At 51.4% G+C, this 18486-nt stretch overlaps 1 protein-coding gene and 1 long non-coding RNA gene across 11 annotated transcripts in view; one reads left to right on the top strand and one right to left on the bottom strand.

The window, feature by feature from the left end:
* The window catches only part of LOC129487498 (uncharacterized), a 25253-nt gene extending 10003 nt beyond the window's left edge, over nucleotides 1-15250 (bottom strand). Inside the window, exons 1-5 of one of the 4 annotated variants that reach the window (XR_010122013.1) lie at nucleotides 15159-15250; nucleotides 6811-6946; nucleotides 4953-5136; nucleotides 4113-4255; nucleotides 830-1488 (exon numbers count right to left, since the gene is read on the bottom strand). This is a non-coding gene — a long non-coding RNA (uncharacterized lncRNA). Of the gene's footprint in view, nucleotides 1-829; nucleotides 1489-4112; nucleotides 4256-4952; nucleotides 5137-6810; nucleotides 6947-10895; nucleotides 11232-15158 lie in introns of those variants that run through there. The other 3 variants (XR_008659346.2, XR_008659347.2, XR_008659348.2) reach the window with 3 other exon arrangements.
* FAM181A (family with sequence similarity 181 member A) lies at nucleotides 7519-18486 on the top strand. Of its 7 annotated transcripts, none has more exons than XM_055288316.1 (2): nucleotides 7519-7620; nucleotides 17091-18486. In XM_055288316.1, exon 2 carries the CDS (start codon nucleotides 17178-17180, stop codon nucleotides 18054-18056), a length of 879 nt encoding a protein of 292 aa, XP_055144291.1. In that variant the 5' UTR covers nucleotides 7519-7620; nucleotides 17091-17177; the 3' UTR covers nucleotides 18057-18486. The 7 variants fall into 7 exon arrangements, with proteins under 7 accessions (XP_055144291.1, XP_055144292.1, XP_055144293.1 ...); XM_055288317.2 differs by having other exon boundaries at nucleotides 7522-7579; XM_055288318.2 differs by having other exon boundaries at nucleotides 7560-7627.

The following is an 18486-nucleotide window of genomic DNA, read 5'->3' as shown; positions in this document are numbered from 1 at the left end:
CTCGTGATCTGCCCGCCTCGGCCTCCCAAAGTGCTGGGATTACAAGCGTGAGCCACCGCGCCCGGCCCATCATCTTTAAGACTCAAGTTAGTGTCACTTCCTCCAGGAAGCCTCCCCTTATTTCATCCAGGGGAACTGCCCTCGCCTGCCTTCTACTCTTGCTGTCCTTACGAGGACACTCCTCACAGTTTCTGCCACTGCACAGTCCTTATCTGTCCATCTGCCTCTCCTTGCAGGCGACTGCCCTCCCTGGGGATGGGGACAATGGCCCTGATGTCCTCAACACCCACCGTAGAGCTGTGCAGGGCAGAGGCTCACACAGAAAATGTCCACTGACTTCAGAGGTTCTGAGCAGGACTGTTCTGAGGTGGGTGCCCTGGAGCAAAATCCAATACACATATTGGGGAACAAAAACAATATACATAAACATGTGCTCATTAAGAAACATTTCAAACAACAGAAAAGTTTACAGACTAAAAAATGAAACCCTTTTCAATTGTTTCCCAGCCTACAACCTTTCATACATCGCTGCTATTCTCAGCGTGGGGTGTGTTCATCCCAAACGTTCCCAAGCATTCCCTTTGACTTATTTTACCTTTCTTCTTTTTTGTTTTTAACATAAATGGGGTCCTATGGTACAGATAATTGTATCCCTTTTTTTCATGAAAAGGTCCATCTTGAGGTCCTTCTAAGTCAGCAACTTAGAAGGTTTATGTCATTCTTTTTAGTGGCTGCAAAGCACACCGTACCCAAGTTCTGCCACAGTGTCTAAATCCGAGGCTTGTCAATTACATCTCAGTAAAACTGGGGACAAATGCTAGGTGTTTGGTTTTTTGATTTGGTGGCTTTTTATTTTACTGTTTTTTGCAGTTGCAAACAACATTTCTGCAAACATCTTCATGCCCGACTCTTTGTGTCCACGTGCACATATTTCTCTAGAATTGACTCTTAGGAGTGGAAATGTTGAGTCTGAGAGTGTATCTATTTCACATTCTAATGATACTAGCAAACTCCCTCCAAAAATGGACGCCAATTGACACTCACATCAACAATGCATACATGTCTCTTCTTTTCCACATTCTTGACAGCATTGGGTGTTATTAGACTGTAAAATTTTTTTGACACATCTAATCATCTCAACCTTCAAATCCGGCTTAACTCTGATTAAAGTGGGTATTTCGAGAAGCCCTCAGAGAACAGAGCTTTGGAAAGGGTGCATGGTAGAGAGATGCGTCTCTAGCCTCCCAGAGTAGCAGCTGGTAGCTCCACTTCCTTTTCCTTGTCCAGGGAAGGAAAGTCTCTCCCAAAACTCTTGGTCCTGGAGTCACAGCCCAAGCCCCTCGGTAGTTCCCTCAGGAGCAGAGGGTCTCCTGGGTCAACCAGAATCCCCACTGAGGTGGATTTGCTTCTGGTAACATCTCCAGTCTGAATGTGATCCCAGGCACTACTTAAGGAAGCAGCTCCCTCCTGTTCTCTGAAAAATGCTGTCTGCAAGGGAGAATATGCATTTGGGAGGACTGGAGAATTACAAACTCGGTTATGCACAGTGAGCCCAGGAGAATATGAAACAAAGTGTATGTCCTGCAAGAACCACAGGTTTCGGAGATGTTAAGAGTGGCCTGCTGGGCCCACAGAGGGGGCTGCTGGAGCATGAGAGGGGCTCACCTCTTATTCCACTCCCTCCCCCCCAACCCTAGACTAGAAGGAATCTATTTGGAGAATGACACTTGGAAAGAGCTTGCCATTTTTGTTGCCTAAAAAGATATAGAGAAACGAGCAACAGGGCATTTCCAACATTCAAACAGTGTCACATTCATCCCAGATTCCGAGGTCCTCCTGGTCAGCACATGGGGGGTGCGGGGGCAGATGGCCCACAGACACCTGGGATTGTGTTTGCAGACCTTAATCTCCTAAGAGCCCAGGGATGGCCTCCAGGGCTTGCTGGCTTGCCTGCCTTCCTGTTTTTATCCTAATAGGCCTTATACAAAGACTTTAAAATGACTCATGGAAAAAGCCAAATGAGGGAAGAGGGCTGGAGTCAGCCACCAAGTGGAGGACCGTGGGAGGCCCACAGGAATGCTCATCAGTGACCCAGGAACCTGTGTGGTCTCAAAAATGCATCTGCAGGAAGGTCAGGACAGGGAAAGTGGGTGCTGGGGACACTGAATGAACGCTTATTGGAGAACGTCCTGGGAAAGAGAAAAACAGCGGTGCTAAAATACATCCCCGAGATGGGCATGGTATTTAATTTCCAACCTGCTTCCATTTCTATGTACTCAGACATTCTGTCCTCCTATGAGGAAGGCAGAGTGGGTTTTATTATTCCTATTTACCGATGCCCAGAGAAGGGGTGTCCTCTCAGGTAGCACCCCTGACCCAGAGGCAAGGGTCCTCCTCCCAGTTTCTTAGGAACTTGTGGGCCTTATTTGCCTGGCCAACTATTTTGCATCCTTTACGGCTCAAATCTGCCGCCAGAGCTGTCCCCAAGGCCTCTACTATCAGTGCTTCTGCTTGTGTCCAACTAATACTCCGAGCCATGTCCTGTCATTGTGTGCTGTAACTCTGTCATCTTCTGGCTACACAGTAGGTAAACTCCTCTCCCACCTCCTCCACCTCCCCTGGCCTGGCCTCTCCCACCCAGCGTGGCTGAGCAGAAGTGTGTGGAATAGCTGGATGGGAGTGTCAGTAGATGCTAAGGGACAACTGGACATGTCACTGCAACCCTGAAGCCAAAGTAAGCCGGGGTGCCTCAAATGTGCACCACCTGCCTGGCAAAACCACCGTGGGGTTCTGAGGATCCCAGTTCTACTCAGGAAAAGGAGAAAGACAATACTGGGATCCAGGTGGAGGGTGGAAGTAGAGAAGGAAAAGGAGCTGGAGTCTGGAATGCCTCAGAGGTGCTGGCACAGGGAGGGAAGGGGCAGGGCAGGGGCTACTGGCCTAGGCGCCTTCGAGAACGGATGGAAAGGGTTCTTTCACTGGAAGCGCAGAGGCCCTGAGCAATTCCAAAGGCTCCCTCTCGTGGCCATTTGAGGCCAAAGCTGAGTGTTCAGAGGTGAATCCTGCATTTTCCTCTCTTAGCCAAGGGTGCAGAAAATGGGTTCAGAAGAGAGAGGAGGAGAACTGGTCTTGGAGTCCGGATTCATATCCTGACCATGCCACTAATTCACCAGGTTGCTTTGGGCAAACCACTCCACCTCTCAGCCTCAGTTTCCTCATCTGGTTAATGAAGTGGTCTACCTGGCACCATGCTCACGACTGTAGTCCCAAAGTTTTGAGGCCAAGGCAGAAGGATCATTTGAGACCAGGAGGTTGAGACCAACCTGGGCAACATATCAAGATCCTGTCTCTACAAAAAAAAAAAAAAATGTTTATGTAATCCCAGCACTTTGGGAGGCCAAGGTGGGTGGATCACGAGGTCAGGAGTTTGAGACCAGCCCGGCCAATATGGTGAAACCTCATCTCTACTAAACAATAATAAAAAAAAAAAATTAGCCAGGTGTGGTTGCACGTGCCTGTAGTCCCAGCTACTTAGGAGGCTGAGGCATGAGAATCACTTGAACCCGGGAGGCGGAGGTTGCAGTGAGCCAAGATCATGCCACTGCACTCCAGCCTGGGCAACAGAGTGAGACTCCATCTCAAAAAAAAAAAAAGTTTAGAATTAGCCAGCATGGTGGGGCACACCTGTAATCCCCACTACTCAGGAGATGAGGTGGGAGAATTGCCTGAGCCCAAGAGTTCGAGGTTACAGTGAGTCATGATCACACCACAGCACTCCAACCTGGGTAACAGACCAAGACACTGTCTAAAAACAACAAACTAAGAGGGTTGGATGAGATGAATGGCTCTCACAAATGAGAGTGCTGAGATAAACACTCTGCACATGTTACTTTAGCCTCTTCCAACGACATGGCAGGACTTTGGCTTTGGGATGATAGTGACATTGATGAGTTGTTTCTGTGCTTAGCTCCGTAGCACAGGCATTGATGAGTTGTTTCTGTGCTTAGCTCCGTAGCACAGGCCAGCTCTGGGCTGAGCACTCCACATGTGATGGCAGGCAGGTGCCACATACAGAGGAAGAGGCTGAGGGTCAGAGAGGTTACATGACTTACCCTTGGCCACCCAGCTGATGAGTGGCAGAACTGGGACCTGAAGCCAGGTTTATGGCTCCAGAGCTCCCCACTCTCCTTGCCCACGGTGTTTCTTACGGTTTCTAAGGTCCTTTTCATCTCCAACTATCTGTGATTCGAGGTGTCTGATGAAGAAAAGAGATTCACAGGAGAGACTAGGGTCTTGGCAGGTAGATAAGACAGGAACCAAAGAGACAGTTGACAGGATAGTCAGGCCTAGAGCAACCTCATAGACAAAAAGTATGGTCTTTACAGGAGAAGAAATTATGACCACCACTCAATTAGCCATCAAAACTATGTTTTCTGGGCCACCAAGGAGCATAAGAAAGGGCCCCATTGTCTGAAAACATGTTGAACTAAAATATCATCAGACTTTTTAAATAAACTTTGCAACTGCCCATACCAAGCTTGCTGCCTCTGAGCAGCCTGGAAGTTCTCGAATATCCATCCATTTATCCATCTGTCCAACCATCCATCTATCCACACATCCATTTATCCACCCACCCATCTTCCCATGCCTCCATCCATCCACCCATCCATTCAATTGCCCACCTATCTACTTATCCATCCAACCTGTCCATTCAGTCATCCACTTCCCCATCCATCCATCCACCCACCTCCCCATCTTTCCTTCCATCCATCCATCCATCTACCCATCCATCCAACCCTGAAGCCAAAGTAAGAGAGGGTGCCCTTCACTTTCTCAGTCAAGAAATTACAGGCTTGACAAGATCCTTGACTTGGCCCTGTTCAGGGCTTGTCCAGGGACCCTCACCCTGGGGATGTTGCTACAGACCCAACTCTAAGGTCCACTGAACACACCTGAACTGACATCCACTGCCATGCTTCTTGCTCTGGGGAGGATTGGCTGAGATCTGTTGAAACATCAGCAAGAGTTCTCACCCTGGGAGTGGTCTGCAGCCCTCCAGCCCAAGTCTTCCCAATCTTCTCCTTTATCCATATGCTTGTTACCAGTGGAGGGTCTTGACTACAAGTCATCCAGGTTCTTGACATTTTGAACAAAGAATTGGACAAAATGCACAAACAAAACAACGAAAGAATGAAGCAATGGTTTACTGAAATGAAAGTACACAGTGGGAGCATACTTGAGCAAGTGGCTCAAGAGCACTGGCTGCAAATCTTCTAGGGTTTCTGTACCCTCTAGAGGTTTCCCATTGGTTACATAGAGTTACACCCTATGTAAATAAAGACTTGGCCCATGACCAGTCTGATTGGTGGCAGGAGGTGACCGATCAGAGGTACTTTACATTTTACTTGTGCAACACAGTGGGAAAACGGGTAGGGTTTGCAAAGGGAGCAGCCTCTAATCCTTGTTACTTGGGTGTGGAAAGATGGTGTTTTCCTTTTGATTCAGTTCTAGGAAGTCCGTGTGAATTGCTGTAGGGTCCCTGCCTCCAGACCCTATGCTCCTGCCTCACGCTCTTCCTCCCAGTCTCCCCTCCACCCCAGACCAGCATAGCTAAAACAACCCCTACTCATCCTTTAGCCTGCTGGAAGAGACCCCAGCCCGGGAGCTGGGCACCGTTTCCACCAAGCTTATCAGATGAGAAGTGTGAGGCCCACACAGATGAAATCACTGCCCAGATGAGCGACGCAGGAACGAAATGCAATCGTCTGACTCCTAAGGTGTGTGAGTGACCTCTGTGGGTGACAAACATGCTGCAAGGGGTTTGCCATGTGCTAGGCACTGAAATGCCATCCAAGGGGCCAACGTTGGTCTAGGAGAGCTCACCTCAGTGCTAGGGTGGAGGTAAGGGGGCCGCAGTGCTCACAGCAGTAACTCTTCATAGTCCCAGCACGCCCCACCAGGACTGAGTCAGGGACCGCAGGAACGGAACGCAGAGGCAGGTGAAAATGGCCCTTTTGCTGATGATGCAAATGCCCCTTTCCTGAGAGATGACGGCATATTCAGAGAATTTTGAAAAAGTCTGTTATGGGCTAGATTGGGGCTACAGACAGAGTTGTGATCAGAGGCCAGGAACTAAATGATAGATGCCAATGAAGAGTCTTCTATTACTCAAGTAGGACAGGTGCTCCAGGTGGCTGGGGTGGGGGCTGGGAATCTGTAAGGCAAGAGGGCACAATGCCCACCCCTGACCCCACCTTCCCCTAAGGGCACTGTAGACACCGGCTGAGCCCAAACCCCAGCTCCTCTGCCACTAGGGGAGAGTTCTATCTCCCTGGTCCTAGTTTCTGAATCTGTCAAATGGGAAGAACAATACCCATCTTGGGTTTTATTGACTCGTTGGTTTATTTGGTGAGGATTACATGAGATGGCAAATATCTAACTCCTGGGGCATTGCAGTATTCAATGCGAGTTAGACCCCTGCCCCATCACTTTTCCCTTGGAAACCCCCATCCCAGGAGGCGAGGGATCCTCTCCGATGATGAAGGTGTGCTGTTTGTGCAACACAGCTGAGGGACAGTGTGGCCGGAAGGGTGGGAGTCAGGCACTGAGGATGCACTTGCTGTTTACAGATTGTTTTACGACTGGCTGTTGGAGCTCCTAAAATGGCTCAGGAGCCAACCAACCATTTTACTCCATGTTCTGGTTTGTTCATTCATTCATTCAGTCAGTCAGTCATTAAGCATGTATTACGTGCCTACTGCATGCAAAGATACATGGGGGATTCAACCTTTCTACTTAACCTTATCTCACCTCACTCCCCACAGCGACCTCTCCTCCCCAGTGCACTGAGCTTCTCACTGTCTCCGCTCTCCAAAATGCCTCACACTCTCTGTCTCGGTGCCTTGACTCAAGCTATGGCTGTTGCCATCACTGCTGCCTCTCACCCCTGAAACAAAGCAGCATGTTAGAAAGATTCGGGTTCAGAGTCAGGAGGTAAGGATTCGAATCTTGGCTCTGCCTCTCACTGGCTGTTAAGTTCTTTAGTCTACCTGAGCCCCAGTTTCCACATCTGCCAGATGGGAATGACTTTAGGATCTATCACAGAAGGTTGTTGTGAGAATAAATACTACAAGATGTGTAAGATATCTATCATGGCTAAGTCAGTCCCCGGCCTGGAGTTGAAACTTAGTAACAAATGTCTGTTGAATGGACCTGATGAATTCTGGCCTGGGAGGTGGGAAACTTGAATCTTGGTCATAGGTATATGTGCTTGAATAAGTCACCGCTTTTCTCAAGGGGCTCCAATCCCTTGATTAAAATGTCAGGGTTGGATCGCCAGAATGCCAAGTATTGACATCCCTGGCTTTCCATCCTGTGATTCTGACCTGGATCCAGGGACACTTGGCACACAGCCGGCTTCATCTCCATCCTCCCTCAGGGAAGACATCGCTAGTAGATCAGAGAGTTCTGTCTGCTGAGCCCTTGGAATCTCTCCACAGGGCACCTGCCAGTCATTGCCAATCAAACCCGAGGTGACAGTTGAGATCAAACGGACTTTTCATTCCTGGTGGGTGCCTGGGTGAGTGACGAGGCCTATCAGTGCTGGAGGACACAGTCAAGGTGATGGGTGTGTGGGGGTGTGGGAGCATGCAGAGCAGGGGCACGAATGTGGTGTGGTGGTCCATTTGGGATGCCCCGCAGGGCACAGACATCACTACCATATCACTTTTGTCCCACTAGCCCTTCTTTACGGCTTCACCTGGGCAGCCGTTATATCCAACCCAGGGCAGAGGCGAAGGCAAGGGAAGGGCACCGACTATGAACCAGGTTATTGATGTGTTTGTTGAGTTTTCATGGCTGATGTCTTAATCCTCATTATCAACCCTGCCAGGGAACTGCCCTTAGCTCCACTTCAAGGGTGAGGAATAGGAGGCTCAGAGCTTACTGATCATGATGATTAATCATAAAATCACAGTAATTGGCTTGGGTTGCACTCCAGCTTCACCCCTTTTGGCTGTAGGGTCTTGGGCAAGTCACTTAGTCAACCTGTGCCTCAGTGTCCTCATTTGTAGAGCAGGCATAATAGCAATATCCACATCATTATGAAGGAGTTAATACAGAGGAAGTTTTTGAAACATTATTAGCATTTAATAAGAGGTCAGTAAACTATTTTCAAGGCTGTTGGCATGGATTTCATATTCATTTTGCTATCCCCAGCACCTCAGAGAATGTCCTGTACATAGTAGGTGTTCATTAAATGCTTTAGAACCACTTGTTGAGCATTATCGGCTCCCCAGAAAAGTCCCACATAGATCTTCTTGATGCTGAGAAAGTCTCACATAAGTCTTTCTTGTTGCCAAAGAGGACATCTCAAAGAAAATAACAAAAAATATACTGAGCCAAACAAAAACACAAGCACAACATATCAAAATTTGTGAGATGTGGCCAAAGCAGCGTCGAGAGGAAATTTTATAGCACTAAGAGGCCTACATTAGAAAACAAGAAAGATCTCAATCAATGATCAAAGCCATGCCCTCAGAAAAAGAAAAGTGAAATAAGCCCAAAGCAAGAAGAAGAAAGGAAGTAATAAAGATAAAAGCAGAAGTCAATGACATTGAAAACAGAAAAAGAAATAAAAATAAAAAATAAAAAAGAGCTGGTTCTTTAAACAGATCAATAAAATTAACAAGCTTCTAGCAAGACTGACCAAAAGAGAGAAGACATAGATTATGATATCAGAAGTGAAATGCAGTCAGGTGTGGTGGCTCACGCCTGTAATCGCAGCACTTTGGGAGGCCAAGACGGGAGGATAGCTTGAGCTCAGAGGTTTGAGACCAGCCTGGGGAAAAATAGTGAGACCTCTTCTCTACAAAAAATTTTTAAAAATTAGCTGGATGTGTTGGCATGAACCTGTAGTCTCAGCTACTCGGGACGCTGAGGTGGGAGGATTGCTTGAGTCCAGGAGGTCAAGACACTGCAGTGTGCCACAATTGTGCCACTGCAACGCAGTGATAGAGCAAGACCTTGTCTCAAAAAAAGAAGAAAGAAAGAAAGAGAGAGAGGAAGGAAGGAAGGGAGGGAGGGAGGGAGGGAGGGAGGAAAATACAGAAAGGCAGGCTAAAATAGTAACTGTTATGATGTTTTATCTTAGCATAATACAAATTGTAAATAGGCTAAAGAAAAAAACACATGATCATATAAATTGATGCAAAAAATTCATTTGACAAAATTTAACATCCATTCACGACAAGAACTCCCAGAAAATTAGGAATAGAAGAAAGTATCCTCAACTTGATAAAGAGGTTCTACAAAATTCCCACAGCTACATCATATCCCACGGTGAAAGACCAAAAGCTGTTCCCCTAAAACCAGGAACAAGACACAGAGGTCTGTGTGCACTACTATTCTTCAACATAGAACTCTTTGCCTGAACCCCATCCCTCTTGAGACTCCACATGGTGAAGATGGGCTGAGCTCTCCTCTTTTCCTGGGGCTTGAGTCCTCAGACTCACCAGCTCTAACCCCACTCATTCATATCCCTTTCAAGAATGCACAGGGGAGTGCAAGTGGGCTTACCTGATTTCAAGATGTTGAATCTGCTCTGATTTATACTAGGAAAAAACAAATCATTTGCCAAATATAAGTAGCACCGACTTGTGGCACGCTATCATATAGCACCATATCACATGATAGCACCATATCAATATCCATGTGTGCAGCATAGAGGTCAAGAATTGATGATGTAATTCAACCAGGAAACTGAGGCCCAGAGAGGGTGAGTGACTACCTCAAGATCACGCAGCCAGGTAGGGGCAGAGTTCAAAGATCTCATCTCCAAAGCCAGTCTCCCTTTGGTGGTACAAGAATATGGTTGAAAGCACTTCCAATGTGGGACTTGATCACACTGACAGTGGTCTCTGTCACTGGAGGTGGACTGCAGCCAGGGGTGCTGGGGCTGGCTGAGCCAGGCTGTGACTACTCTGGGGCAATACAAGTTCTCTGCCTCCTCTGAGGGTACAGCCACACTAGGCAACTTCACCAGCGCAGGAAGCCCTCGGCCTGGCAGCCAAAGGGGTTGGCTTTGACCCGGTGCCTCCTGTTCCCAGGAAGCAAGAAACACGTCCACTCCGATTACGGCTGACAGCCTGCCGCGGGCTGGTCTTTGATAGAAATACTGCCATTATGTAAGAGGTTACATAAATCATCTTGTGATGTCTGCATCGCACGTCCACAGAGGCGCTGCCGGGCCACTCTGTCCTTTGCGTGGCCTTTGTTATGTTCCCCGAGCTGGCGTGGTCGGTCGGGCCTAACTCTCCAGGGCAGGGGTGGCTGGCTGGGAAGAGTCTGCAGCCCTGGGCTAGGAAGGCCCTTGGGAGGGAGACGGAGCCCTCACATTGGTTCACAGTTGTAGGTGGGAGCAGCATCTTAGGATCACTCCCACCCGAGCTTTGTCATTTACTGCCCATGGGACCTTCAGCAAGTTTCCTAGTCCAATTTGTGCCTCAACTTCCTCATCCGTTAAAGAGAGTAATAATGGCAACTGGGAAGAACGAATGACAATATATGACACATATTTCCATCAAGTAGGACTTTACACTCATATGATGAGGTGTGAGAACGAGCACAGGGAGGCCGGCAGAGCAGAGCTCCCTCCCAGGTGCTTCTCCTACCCGGCTCTGCCTGGCTCTGCCTGGCTCTGCCTCGGATGAATCTCTGCCCCTCTCTGGGCCTCTCTGTCTTCATCTCTAAAATGAGAAGTCAGCCCACCTTTTGGAACTGAATTTTCTGTAGAGGTGTGAAAATGTAAAATCTTCTTTAACATTTATTTTTGGCCATTTAAAACATTGCCAAATATGTACCAACAAACAAATACATTTAAATGCATTTTAACTCACAAGGTGACACGCTAGGCTGCCGACTGGTGAACTTGGGCAGTCAAGTTAACTCCTCTGGGGACCAGGTAATAGTTTCTCCAGGGACTCCTTTTATTTGATGACCATCTTAAGATCATAAGAGAAGCTTTTTTAGGCCGGGCGTGGTGGCTGAAAGCTGTAATCCCAGCACTTTGGGAGGCTGAGGCAGGCGGATCACCTGAGGTCAGGAGTTTGAGACCAGCCTGGCCAACATGGTGAAACCCTGTCTCTACTAAAAATACAAAAATTAGCCAGGAATGGTGGCACGTGTCTGTAATCCCAGCTACTCAGGAGGCTGAGGCAGGAGAATCACTTGAACCTGGGAGGCAGAGGTTGCAGTGAGCCGAGATCGCACCACTGCACTAGAGCCTGGATGACAGAGCGAGACTCTATCTCAAAAAATAAATAAATTAAAATATAAACTTTAAAAAAAGTTGACATCTCAACTGCTTCTCTCTATAAACCGAGATTTTGTAAATGTTCTGCAACCAAAACAAAGTATGGCTGATGGCTGATGTGAGACCATAATCCATATCTCCTGATTTCAAAGTTTTATATCATCAGACCAGAGTCCTTGTTCTAATGCATTGTTTGCAAATAAGTAGAAGGTATGCATTTGAGCATGGAAAATAAATTTGTACTCATAGCCCATGGTTGTCATGGTTTTACATGTTGAATCTTTTCATTTTCTTTTTGAGATGAAGTCTCGCTCTTGTCCCCCAGGCTGGAGTCCAATGGCACAGTCTCAGCTCACTGCAACCTCTGCCTCCCGGGTTCAAGCGATTCTCCTGCCTCAGCCTCCCGAGTAGCTGGGATTACAGGCGCCTGCCACTGCGCCTAGCTAATTTTTGTATTTTTAGTAGAGACGGGGTTTCACCATGTTGGCCGGGGTGGTCTCGAACTCCTGACCTCAGGTGATCCATCTGCCTCGGCCTTCCAAAGTGCTGGGATTACAGGCATGAGCCACCGTGCCCGGCTGAATCTCCACATATTTTTAAATGGGCATCTCTGCTTCAAAGCAATTTGAAAACCCACTGCCCCAGATGAGCTCCTCGGGTCCCTAAGGCTTGGCCTGTGCATGCCCTGCCAGATGCCTCTTCTCACTTGCAGCTCCAGTCTACACATGTGCTGGCTGAATCCTAGAAGTAGATGATGTCTGTCGACATCCAGAGGTTCTGGAGGGGTGGTTCCCAGGAGATTGCTGGGGAGTTGTTCTGCTTCACTGATGAGTGGGCAGGAGACAGCTGTTTACTCATCAAGATAAAGCAGGGAATGCCACCTCCACACCCTCTGGTCCCTGCACACAGTAGGTGTTGAATGGAGTTGATGCAAAGCTGGGAGTCCCTGCGGCAGGGTCAGCACAGTGGACTGTCGGGAAACCAAGGCAGCAACAACTGGTTGGGAAGGGGCCGTCAGTGGCCCAGCTTATCCAAGTTCAGGGCAGTTGAAGCCAGCACAGCTCACGTGCCTTTAACAGAGCTTTACAGAACTCAGGCTCTGGTGCTGGGCGATGCAGTCGGGAAGAAGCGCTTCCAGCTTTCATGTGCCATAGTCCTGTAGGATCACAGACAATTTGTTGTCATGTAAGCCGCAGCAACCACAAGCATCCTTCACTCAGGCCTGCTGTGTGCTGAGTCCATTCAAGTCACAGGAGATACAGAGAGAAACCTGTGGACGACCTGCCTTCCCTTCTGGAGCTCACCTGGATGGGGCAAACAATAAACAGACAAAATTTAAAAAAAATAAGACGGCCGGGCGCGGTGGCTCACGCCTGTAATCCCAGCACTTTGGGAGGCCGAGGTGGGTGGATCACAAGGTCAGGAGATCGAGACCACGGTGAAACCCCGTCTCTACTAAAAAAATACAAAAAATTAGCTGGGCGTGGTGGCGGGCGCCTGTAGTCCCAGCTACTCCAGAGGCTGAGGCAGGAGAATGGCGTGAACCTGGGAGGCGGAGCTTGCAGTGAGCCGAGATTGCGCCACTGCACTCCAGCCTGGGCAACAGAGCAAGACTCTGTCTCAAAAAAAAAAGACAGGAAGCAGCTGTTTACGGTTCACAGGTAAAATCCTGCTCAGTGGAATGGGCAAAGTATTTAATTCATAAAACATTTAGTAAGAAGCTACTCTGTGTCAGATTACAAAGGGCCTTCTGCGTTTAGCTAAGGAGGTTAGACTTCATCTTTGACTCTAGGAACACAGGGATGGGAGGAGGCGTTATTAACAATGCTAGGAGTTGGTGGAAGGCATCCCGGAGGAGGGGATGTTTGAGCTGGGCCTTGAAGAATGGCTGAGAGGACAGGGTTGGCTGAGTTGGGCCCAAGAATCAGGTTTGAGGCTTCTGTGGGTGTGTCACCAACTGTAAATGGGAAAAATAATCCCCTCTCTGCCTAGACCCAGGACAATAATGAGAGAACACTGGGGGAGCCTTATGACTCGTATGATTACTGCTGTCTTTCCACCTGCCTATATGGCCAATCAGAAAAACACAGAGGAGCCTTCCCTTGTGTGGGTCAAAGGCACCCAGAGGCCTGGCCTCAAGCCACAGTTGCCTCCTCTCCCCGCTCCTGACTTCCCAAAGCTGCAGCTCCCGTATTCCTGAGTCGGGAAGGTCTAACGTTGGGCTAGAAGAGTGGAACCCAGGATGCATGGAGAAAATCTGGTCTTCTTGGCCGGCAGTGCTTAGGCAGCGTCTGGTGCTCACGGGAGCTCCAGGAGGCAATGTGGCCAGGCAGATCCAATTCAGCCTTTGGACACAGATGGGCGTGGCTTCAAGTTCAAGCTCTGCTGGTTAACAGCTGTGAAGCCTTGGGAAAGCAACTCAACCTCACTTCATTTGTCAGGGCAACCACAACACTACCCTCACTGAGCTGCCCCGAGGGTCAGGTGAGGTCTTCATGTGGTTGTGGAATACGGCTCTTGGCACATGCTGGGTGTCCGCAAAGAATCCATTTTCTTGCACTTTTCTCTCCCCTTCCTTTCTCTCTTCCCTCTTTTCTTCCTTCCCTCTTTCCTCAAAAAGTGTTTGGTGGAAGAACAGCCCACATTAAGAGCTTTGGAAAGACTTTCGTAAGACACCGACTCACCTCCCACAGAGTCCACGGGCCTGGTGGGGAGGCTTACTACTGGCTAAGAAAGGAAAGACAGCTTCATGAGCGGGCAGTGCAGAATGGGCCGGCAGGGCTGCAGGTGCCGTGGGATCTCAAGGAAGCTGGGAGCTGAGCTGAGTGGCTCTAAAATGTCTTGATGCCCTTGGAAGAGAGAAGATCTTCTGGAGAGAGGAATGATGCGGCCCACACAAAGCACAGAAGGCCCGGGGAGAAAAGGGCAGAGCACAGCAAAGCAGATGGTTACATAGTCAGGTGCCAGCTGCCGGAGAGATTCAAACTCTTGGCTGTGCACACCAGCCTCGTGCAGCAGGCAGCAGGGAGCTGGCCCTGGTGGCCATGGGCCCTCAGGGCGCTCTCTTCAGCCACATGTGCCAGATGTTTTGGAGCAGAAAGGATGTTTCCTGCCTGTACCAGTCGAGGGGCTGGGACGTGCTGCAGAAACACATAGCCCTCAAATCTCTGGCACTTAAAATGATGATGATTTGGCTCTCACTCATGCAAAGGCTGCCACAGGCAGGAGCAACTCTCCAGGGCACGTAGTGGCCGACAATCTAGGATACATCAGTCCAGTGGCACTTCTATCTCGGTCCACACTTCCCCGACCCCGCAGCAGGGTAGGGGCATGGAGAATACACTGCTGGCTTTCGAGGCCTAAATTGAGTCACAGCTTGTCAGCACTGGGCCATCTCCTCCAAACCCTTCATTTTGCCTATAGGGACCCTCAGGCCGGGGGTAGGGGAGACGGCTTGGAGTCAGGCCACAGCAGCTGTCTATTGGCCAGTGAGAAGGAGCGGGGCCATCACTCCTGGATGGAGGCCCTGGCCCTGCCCTGCCAATGCCCCCAGTCTGGGTAGGGAGACTCCAGAGAGGAGTCCTGCAACCTAAGATGCCAAATCTTAGGTTGTAGTACGGAGGTGTGTGTTGGCCCGTAGACCACCAGCCATCTGGCTGGTGAGGGAGACGGGAGGAGAAGGCAGTAGAAGGGGAAGAGGAAAGGAAGGGGAAGGAGAGGAGGAGGGAAGAGGAGGCTGAGCCTGGGCAGAAAAATGATGAGGCGTGAAAGGGGCCCGTGAGCTGGGCTGGCACAGAGGCACGACCATTAGCATTTCCCAGGCAGCCGCCCTCGCCTTCAGCCTCACCTTCCCTCTGGCCAGTTGGTGGGCAGGGCCAACAGCGGCTCTGGGCTCCCTTGCTCGCTCAGAGCGGCCCTGCTTGCAGCCCCGCCGGCGTTGGCACGGTGACAGTAGCCAAGTGTGCAAACTTGTGCCATTGTCCGCAGGCCAGGGGGAGCCATGGAAACTGGCTAATATGACACAGGAAAATGTTTGCTGATGGCAATTCTATGGGCTTTGTCCACCTCTTTCTCCATCATGACGACTCGATTTAAGTCCCTAACTGTTTGACTACAAATGCAAGGGGACCGTGCAACGCCAACCTTTTGTCCGGCTGCGCTGAATGGGCAATTCAGGCTTTGTGCAGCTCAATTGAGGAAGCAAACATAAAGACAAGATTCCTGAGAGCTCCAGCTCCCTTCCCATGGATATCCCAGCACCTCGTTAGAGAGTCCTTCCTCGGCCACCTTTTCCGACAGGCATCAGCGCACCTCCCGACCTTGAAGGCCCTCCATCCCTGATCCCTGGGGGATCCTGGCAGGGAGGGAGGGTGGCGCGGGTGGCGGGGGTGGGGGAGAGAGAGAGAGAGAGAGACAGAGACAGGAGAAGAGAGAGTGCGAGTGAGAGAGCCACTCAACACTCAAGGACAGCGGGAAAAGCAGCCCGCCCCGGCTTACCCCGTCCGATTGTCTGTCCGCACTGGAGCATGGCAGCTGTAGGCCTGGAGTCTTTGGGGGAGGTTTGCAAGCCTGTCTCCACTAGGCCCAGCCCCTTCTCGATCCTGGACATTTTAAGCACACACATAAACACACACACACACACCCCACCCCCTTGAGAAACCAGGGAACCGAGGTCAAGGGGAGGAGGGGCGTGGAGGCCGAGGAGAGTGGGGCTGAAGGGTAGAAATTTACCGGGAAATGATTGCATTTGGGAGCTGTCTTTTTTGTGATGGTCCCCATGGTGACAATTTGTGACGGCAAAGAATGTGGGAACGGGGCGCCGCCGCCTGATTGGGATGCTTTGTATCTGGAGAGGCGCTCCTGATTGGCCTGAGGGGCCCCCCAGCTCCGGGGAGTTGTCCTCCATTCAGCCCACTCAAGGGTTGCACAACTGCTTCCAGCCGGACGGAGCTCGGCCGGCTGCGCCGGGGCCTGTCCCAGGTCTGCAGTGGGGAACCTGCCGGGCCACGTTGGTGGGGCCCGGGCCGCACCTTCGGTCAGTGTGGAGGCCCGGTGGCTCTGGCCCGACTGGGTGGCGGGTGTGGGGGCAGGCTGGGGCCTGGGGGAGGGGCGAGGTGCCATGGGTGGCGGGCGAAGAGGCATGAAATTGCTGCAGATGCTTCTTCGGGGGAGTCCCTGCTGCCCGCAGGCTGAGATCAGCCCGAAAGGCAGGTCTCGATTAAGTGCCAGACAGGGGTCCTGCCTGGTCCTGCGTGAGAGCTGGGGGTGGAGCGTGGGGACTGAGGAGGGGGGCTGGTGCCCCTCGTGCTGGGGGCAGGAGTGGTGGGAGGGGGAGGCTACCACCAGGGAGGAAGGGGGCTTGGCCTTGCTTTAAAGAGGAGCAGTTGCCTCAGCTCAGAGAATAAACACCTCGCTGGCAAGTTGCACACGTTGGCAGCGTGGTGTGTGCGAGATGGGGCAGGCTGGGAGTGTGTGCCGGCCCCAGCAATGCCACCTGTAGCTGGGTCACCTTGGGCGAGTTGCTTGACCTTTCTGAGCCTTGGCTGCAAGAAGGGGCACCAGACCCAAGCAGGCTGGGCGAGGCTCTGCTGGTGCCTGCTGCGTCCCAGGTGTGCAGGAAGTGCTCAGCCACTTGCACCCACATCCCTCTACCCAGGACTCTGTTTAGGGCTGAGAGGTGCTGGGGTGCGGACACTGTTTGTAGACAGGTGCTGTGGTCTTTTGGGAGGGTTGGGTGTGGTTGCTCGGAGAGACTCCGATGGCCTGTTTTGTCCCCCAGGTCAGCTCGGTGGCCTTCCTTGGAGCTGCCGGCCACCAGCAGAGTCTACCCTCTTCATGGAAAGCCTCGTGCAGTGGTCCCCTGGTGATGGCATCCGACAGTGATGTGAAGATGCTGCTAAACTTCGTGAACCTGGCGTCCAGCGACATCAAGGCAGCCCTGGATAAGTCCGCACCCTGCCGCCGCTCCGTGGACCATCGCAAGTACCTGCAGAAGCAGCTCAAGCGCTTCTCCCAGAAGTATTCCCGGCTCCCGCGGGGCCTTCCGGGCAGAGCTGCTGAGCCCTACCTGAAAAGGGGGTCTGAGGACCGGCCCGGGAGGCTGCTCCTGGATTTGGGCCCTGATTCCAGCCCCGGCGGGGGTGGGGGCTGCAAGGAGAAGGCGCTGAGGAACCCCTACAGGGAGGAATGTCTTGCTAAGGAGCAGCTCCCACAGGGGCAGCATCCAGAAGCTGCCCAGCCTGGCCAGGTGCCCATGAGGAAAAGACAGCTTCCCGCTTCCTTCTGGGAAGAGCCGAGGCCCACCCACAGCTACCATGTGGGGCTGGAGGGGGGACTGGGCCCCAGGGAGGGACCTCCCTACGAGGGTAAGAAAAATTGCAAGGGCTTGGAGCCCCTGGGGCCTGAGACTACCCCGGTGCCCATGTCTCCAAGGGTCCTGGCGGAAAAGGAGCCGCTCAAGATGCCTGGGGTCTCCTTGGTGGGCCGCGTCAATGCCTGGAGTTGCTGCCCCTTCCAGTACCATGGACAGCCCATCTACCCGGGCCCTCTGGGGGCCCTGCCTCAGAGTCCCGTCCCCAGCCTGGGCCTTTGGAGGAAGAGCCCAGCCTTTCCCGGGGAGCTGGCGCACCTCTGCAAGGATGCGGACGGCCTGGGGCAGAAGGTGTGCAGGCCTGTGGTGCTGAAACCCATCCCCACAAAGCCGGCTGTGCCCCCACCCATCTTCAATGTCTTTGGCTACCTCTAGCTGGGCCGAAAGGGCCTCAGCCCCCACCTCTGGCCTGCAGGAGTGTCGAGGTCCCCGAGGCGCTCTCCTGTGAGGAGGTGGCCGGGCCACAGTGTGGCCTCTTCCGTTTTTGTGCGTATGGGAGTGGAGGGCAGGATTGGGGCGGGGCTCCTCAGGCAGTCACTCTTCAGCCTTGCAGCCTTGGAAGCTGGGGGGCTGGACCTGGTTGGCCCTTCCCCAAGCAGGCCAGGGCCCAGCAGCTTGTCCCACTGTCCCTGTGCAGACCATGGGTGCTGGGATGTTGCCCTTCCTTGCAGTCACCCCAGAAGCCAGAGTGACGCATCTGTTCACCTGCCACCCACTCTGTGAGCCAATCTCAGTTGTTGTTCTTGTTCTTATTGTTCTTTGTAAATATTGAGAAAGTTAAAAGAATAAAGACATTTCTTTTGGA

The sequence above is a fragment of the Symphalangus syndactylus genome, chromosome 8 (assembly GCF_028878055.3).
Source record: "Symphalangus syndactylus isolate Jambi chromosome 8, NHGRI_mSymSyn1-v2.1_pri, whole genome shotgun sequence".
In the NCBI taxonomy this organism is placed as follows: domain Eukaryota; kingdom Metazoa; phylum Chordata; class Mammalia; order Primates; family Hylobatidae; genus Symphalangus; species Symphalangus syndactylus.
This window is presented reverse-complemented; position numbering and strand designations above follow the sequence as displayed.

Coding starts and splice junctions, on each gene's coding strand:
- FAM181A (XM_063643983.1), top strand. CDS start 14,156: ATGCCCTTGGAAGAGAGAAGATCTTCTGGAGAGAGGAATGATGCGGCC. Junction 14,237..17,063: donor GAAGGCCCGGGGAGAAAAGG/GCAGAGCACAGC, acceptor TTGCTCGGAGAG/ACTCCGATGGCCTGTTTTGT.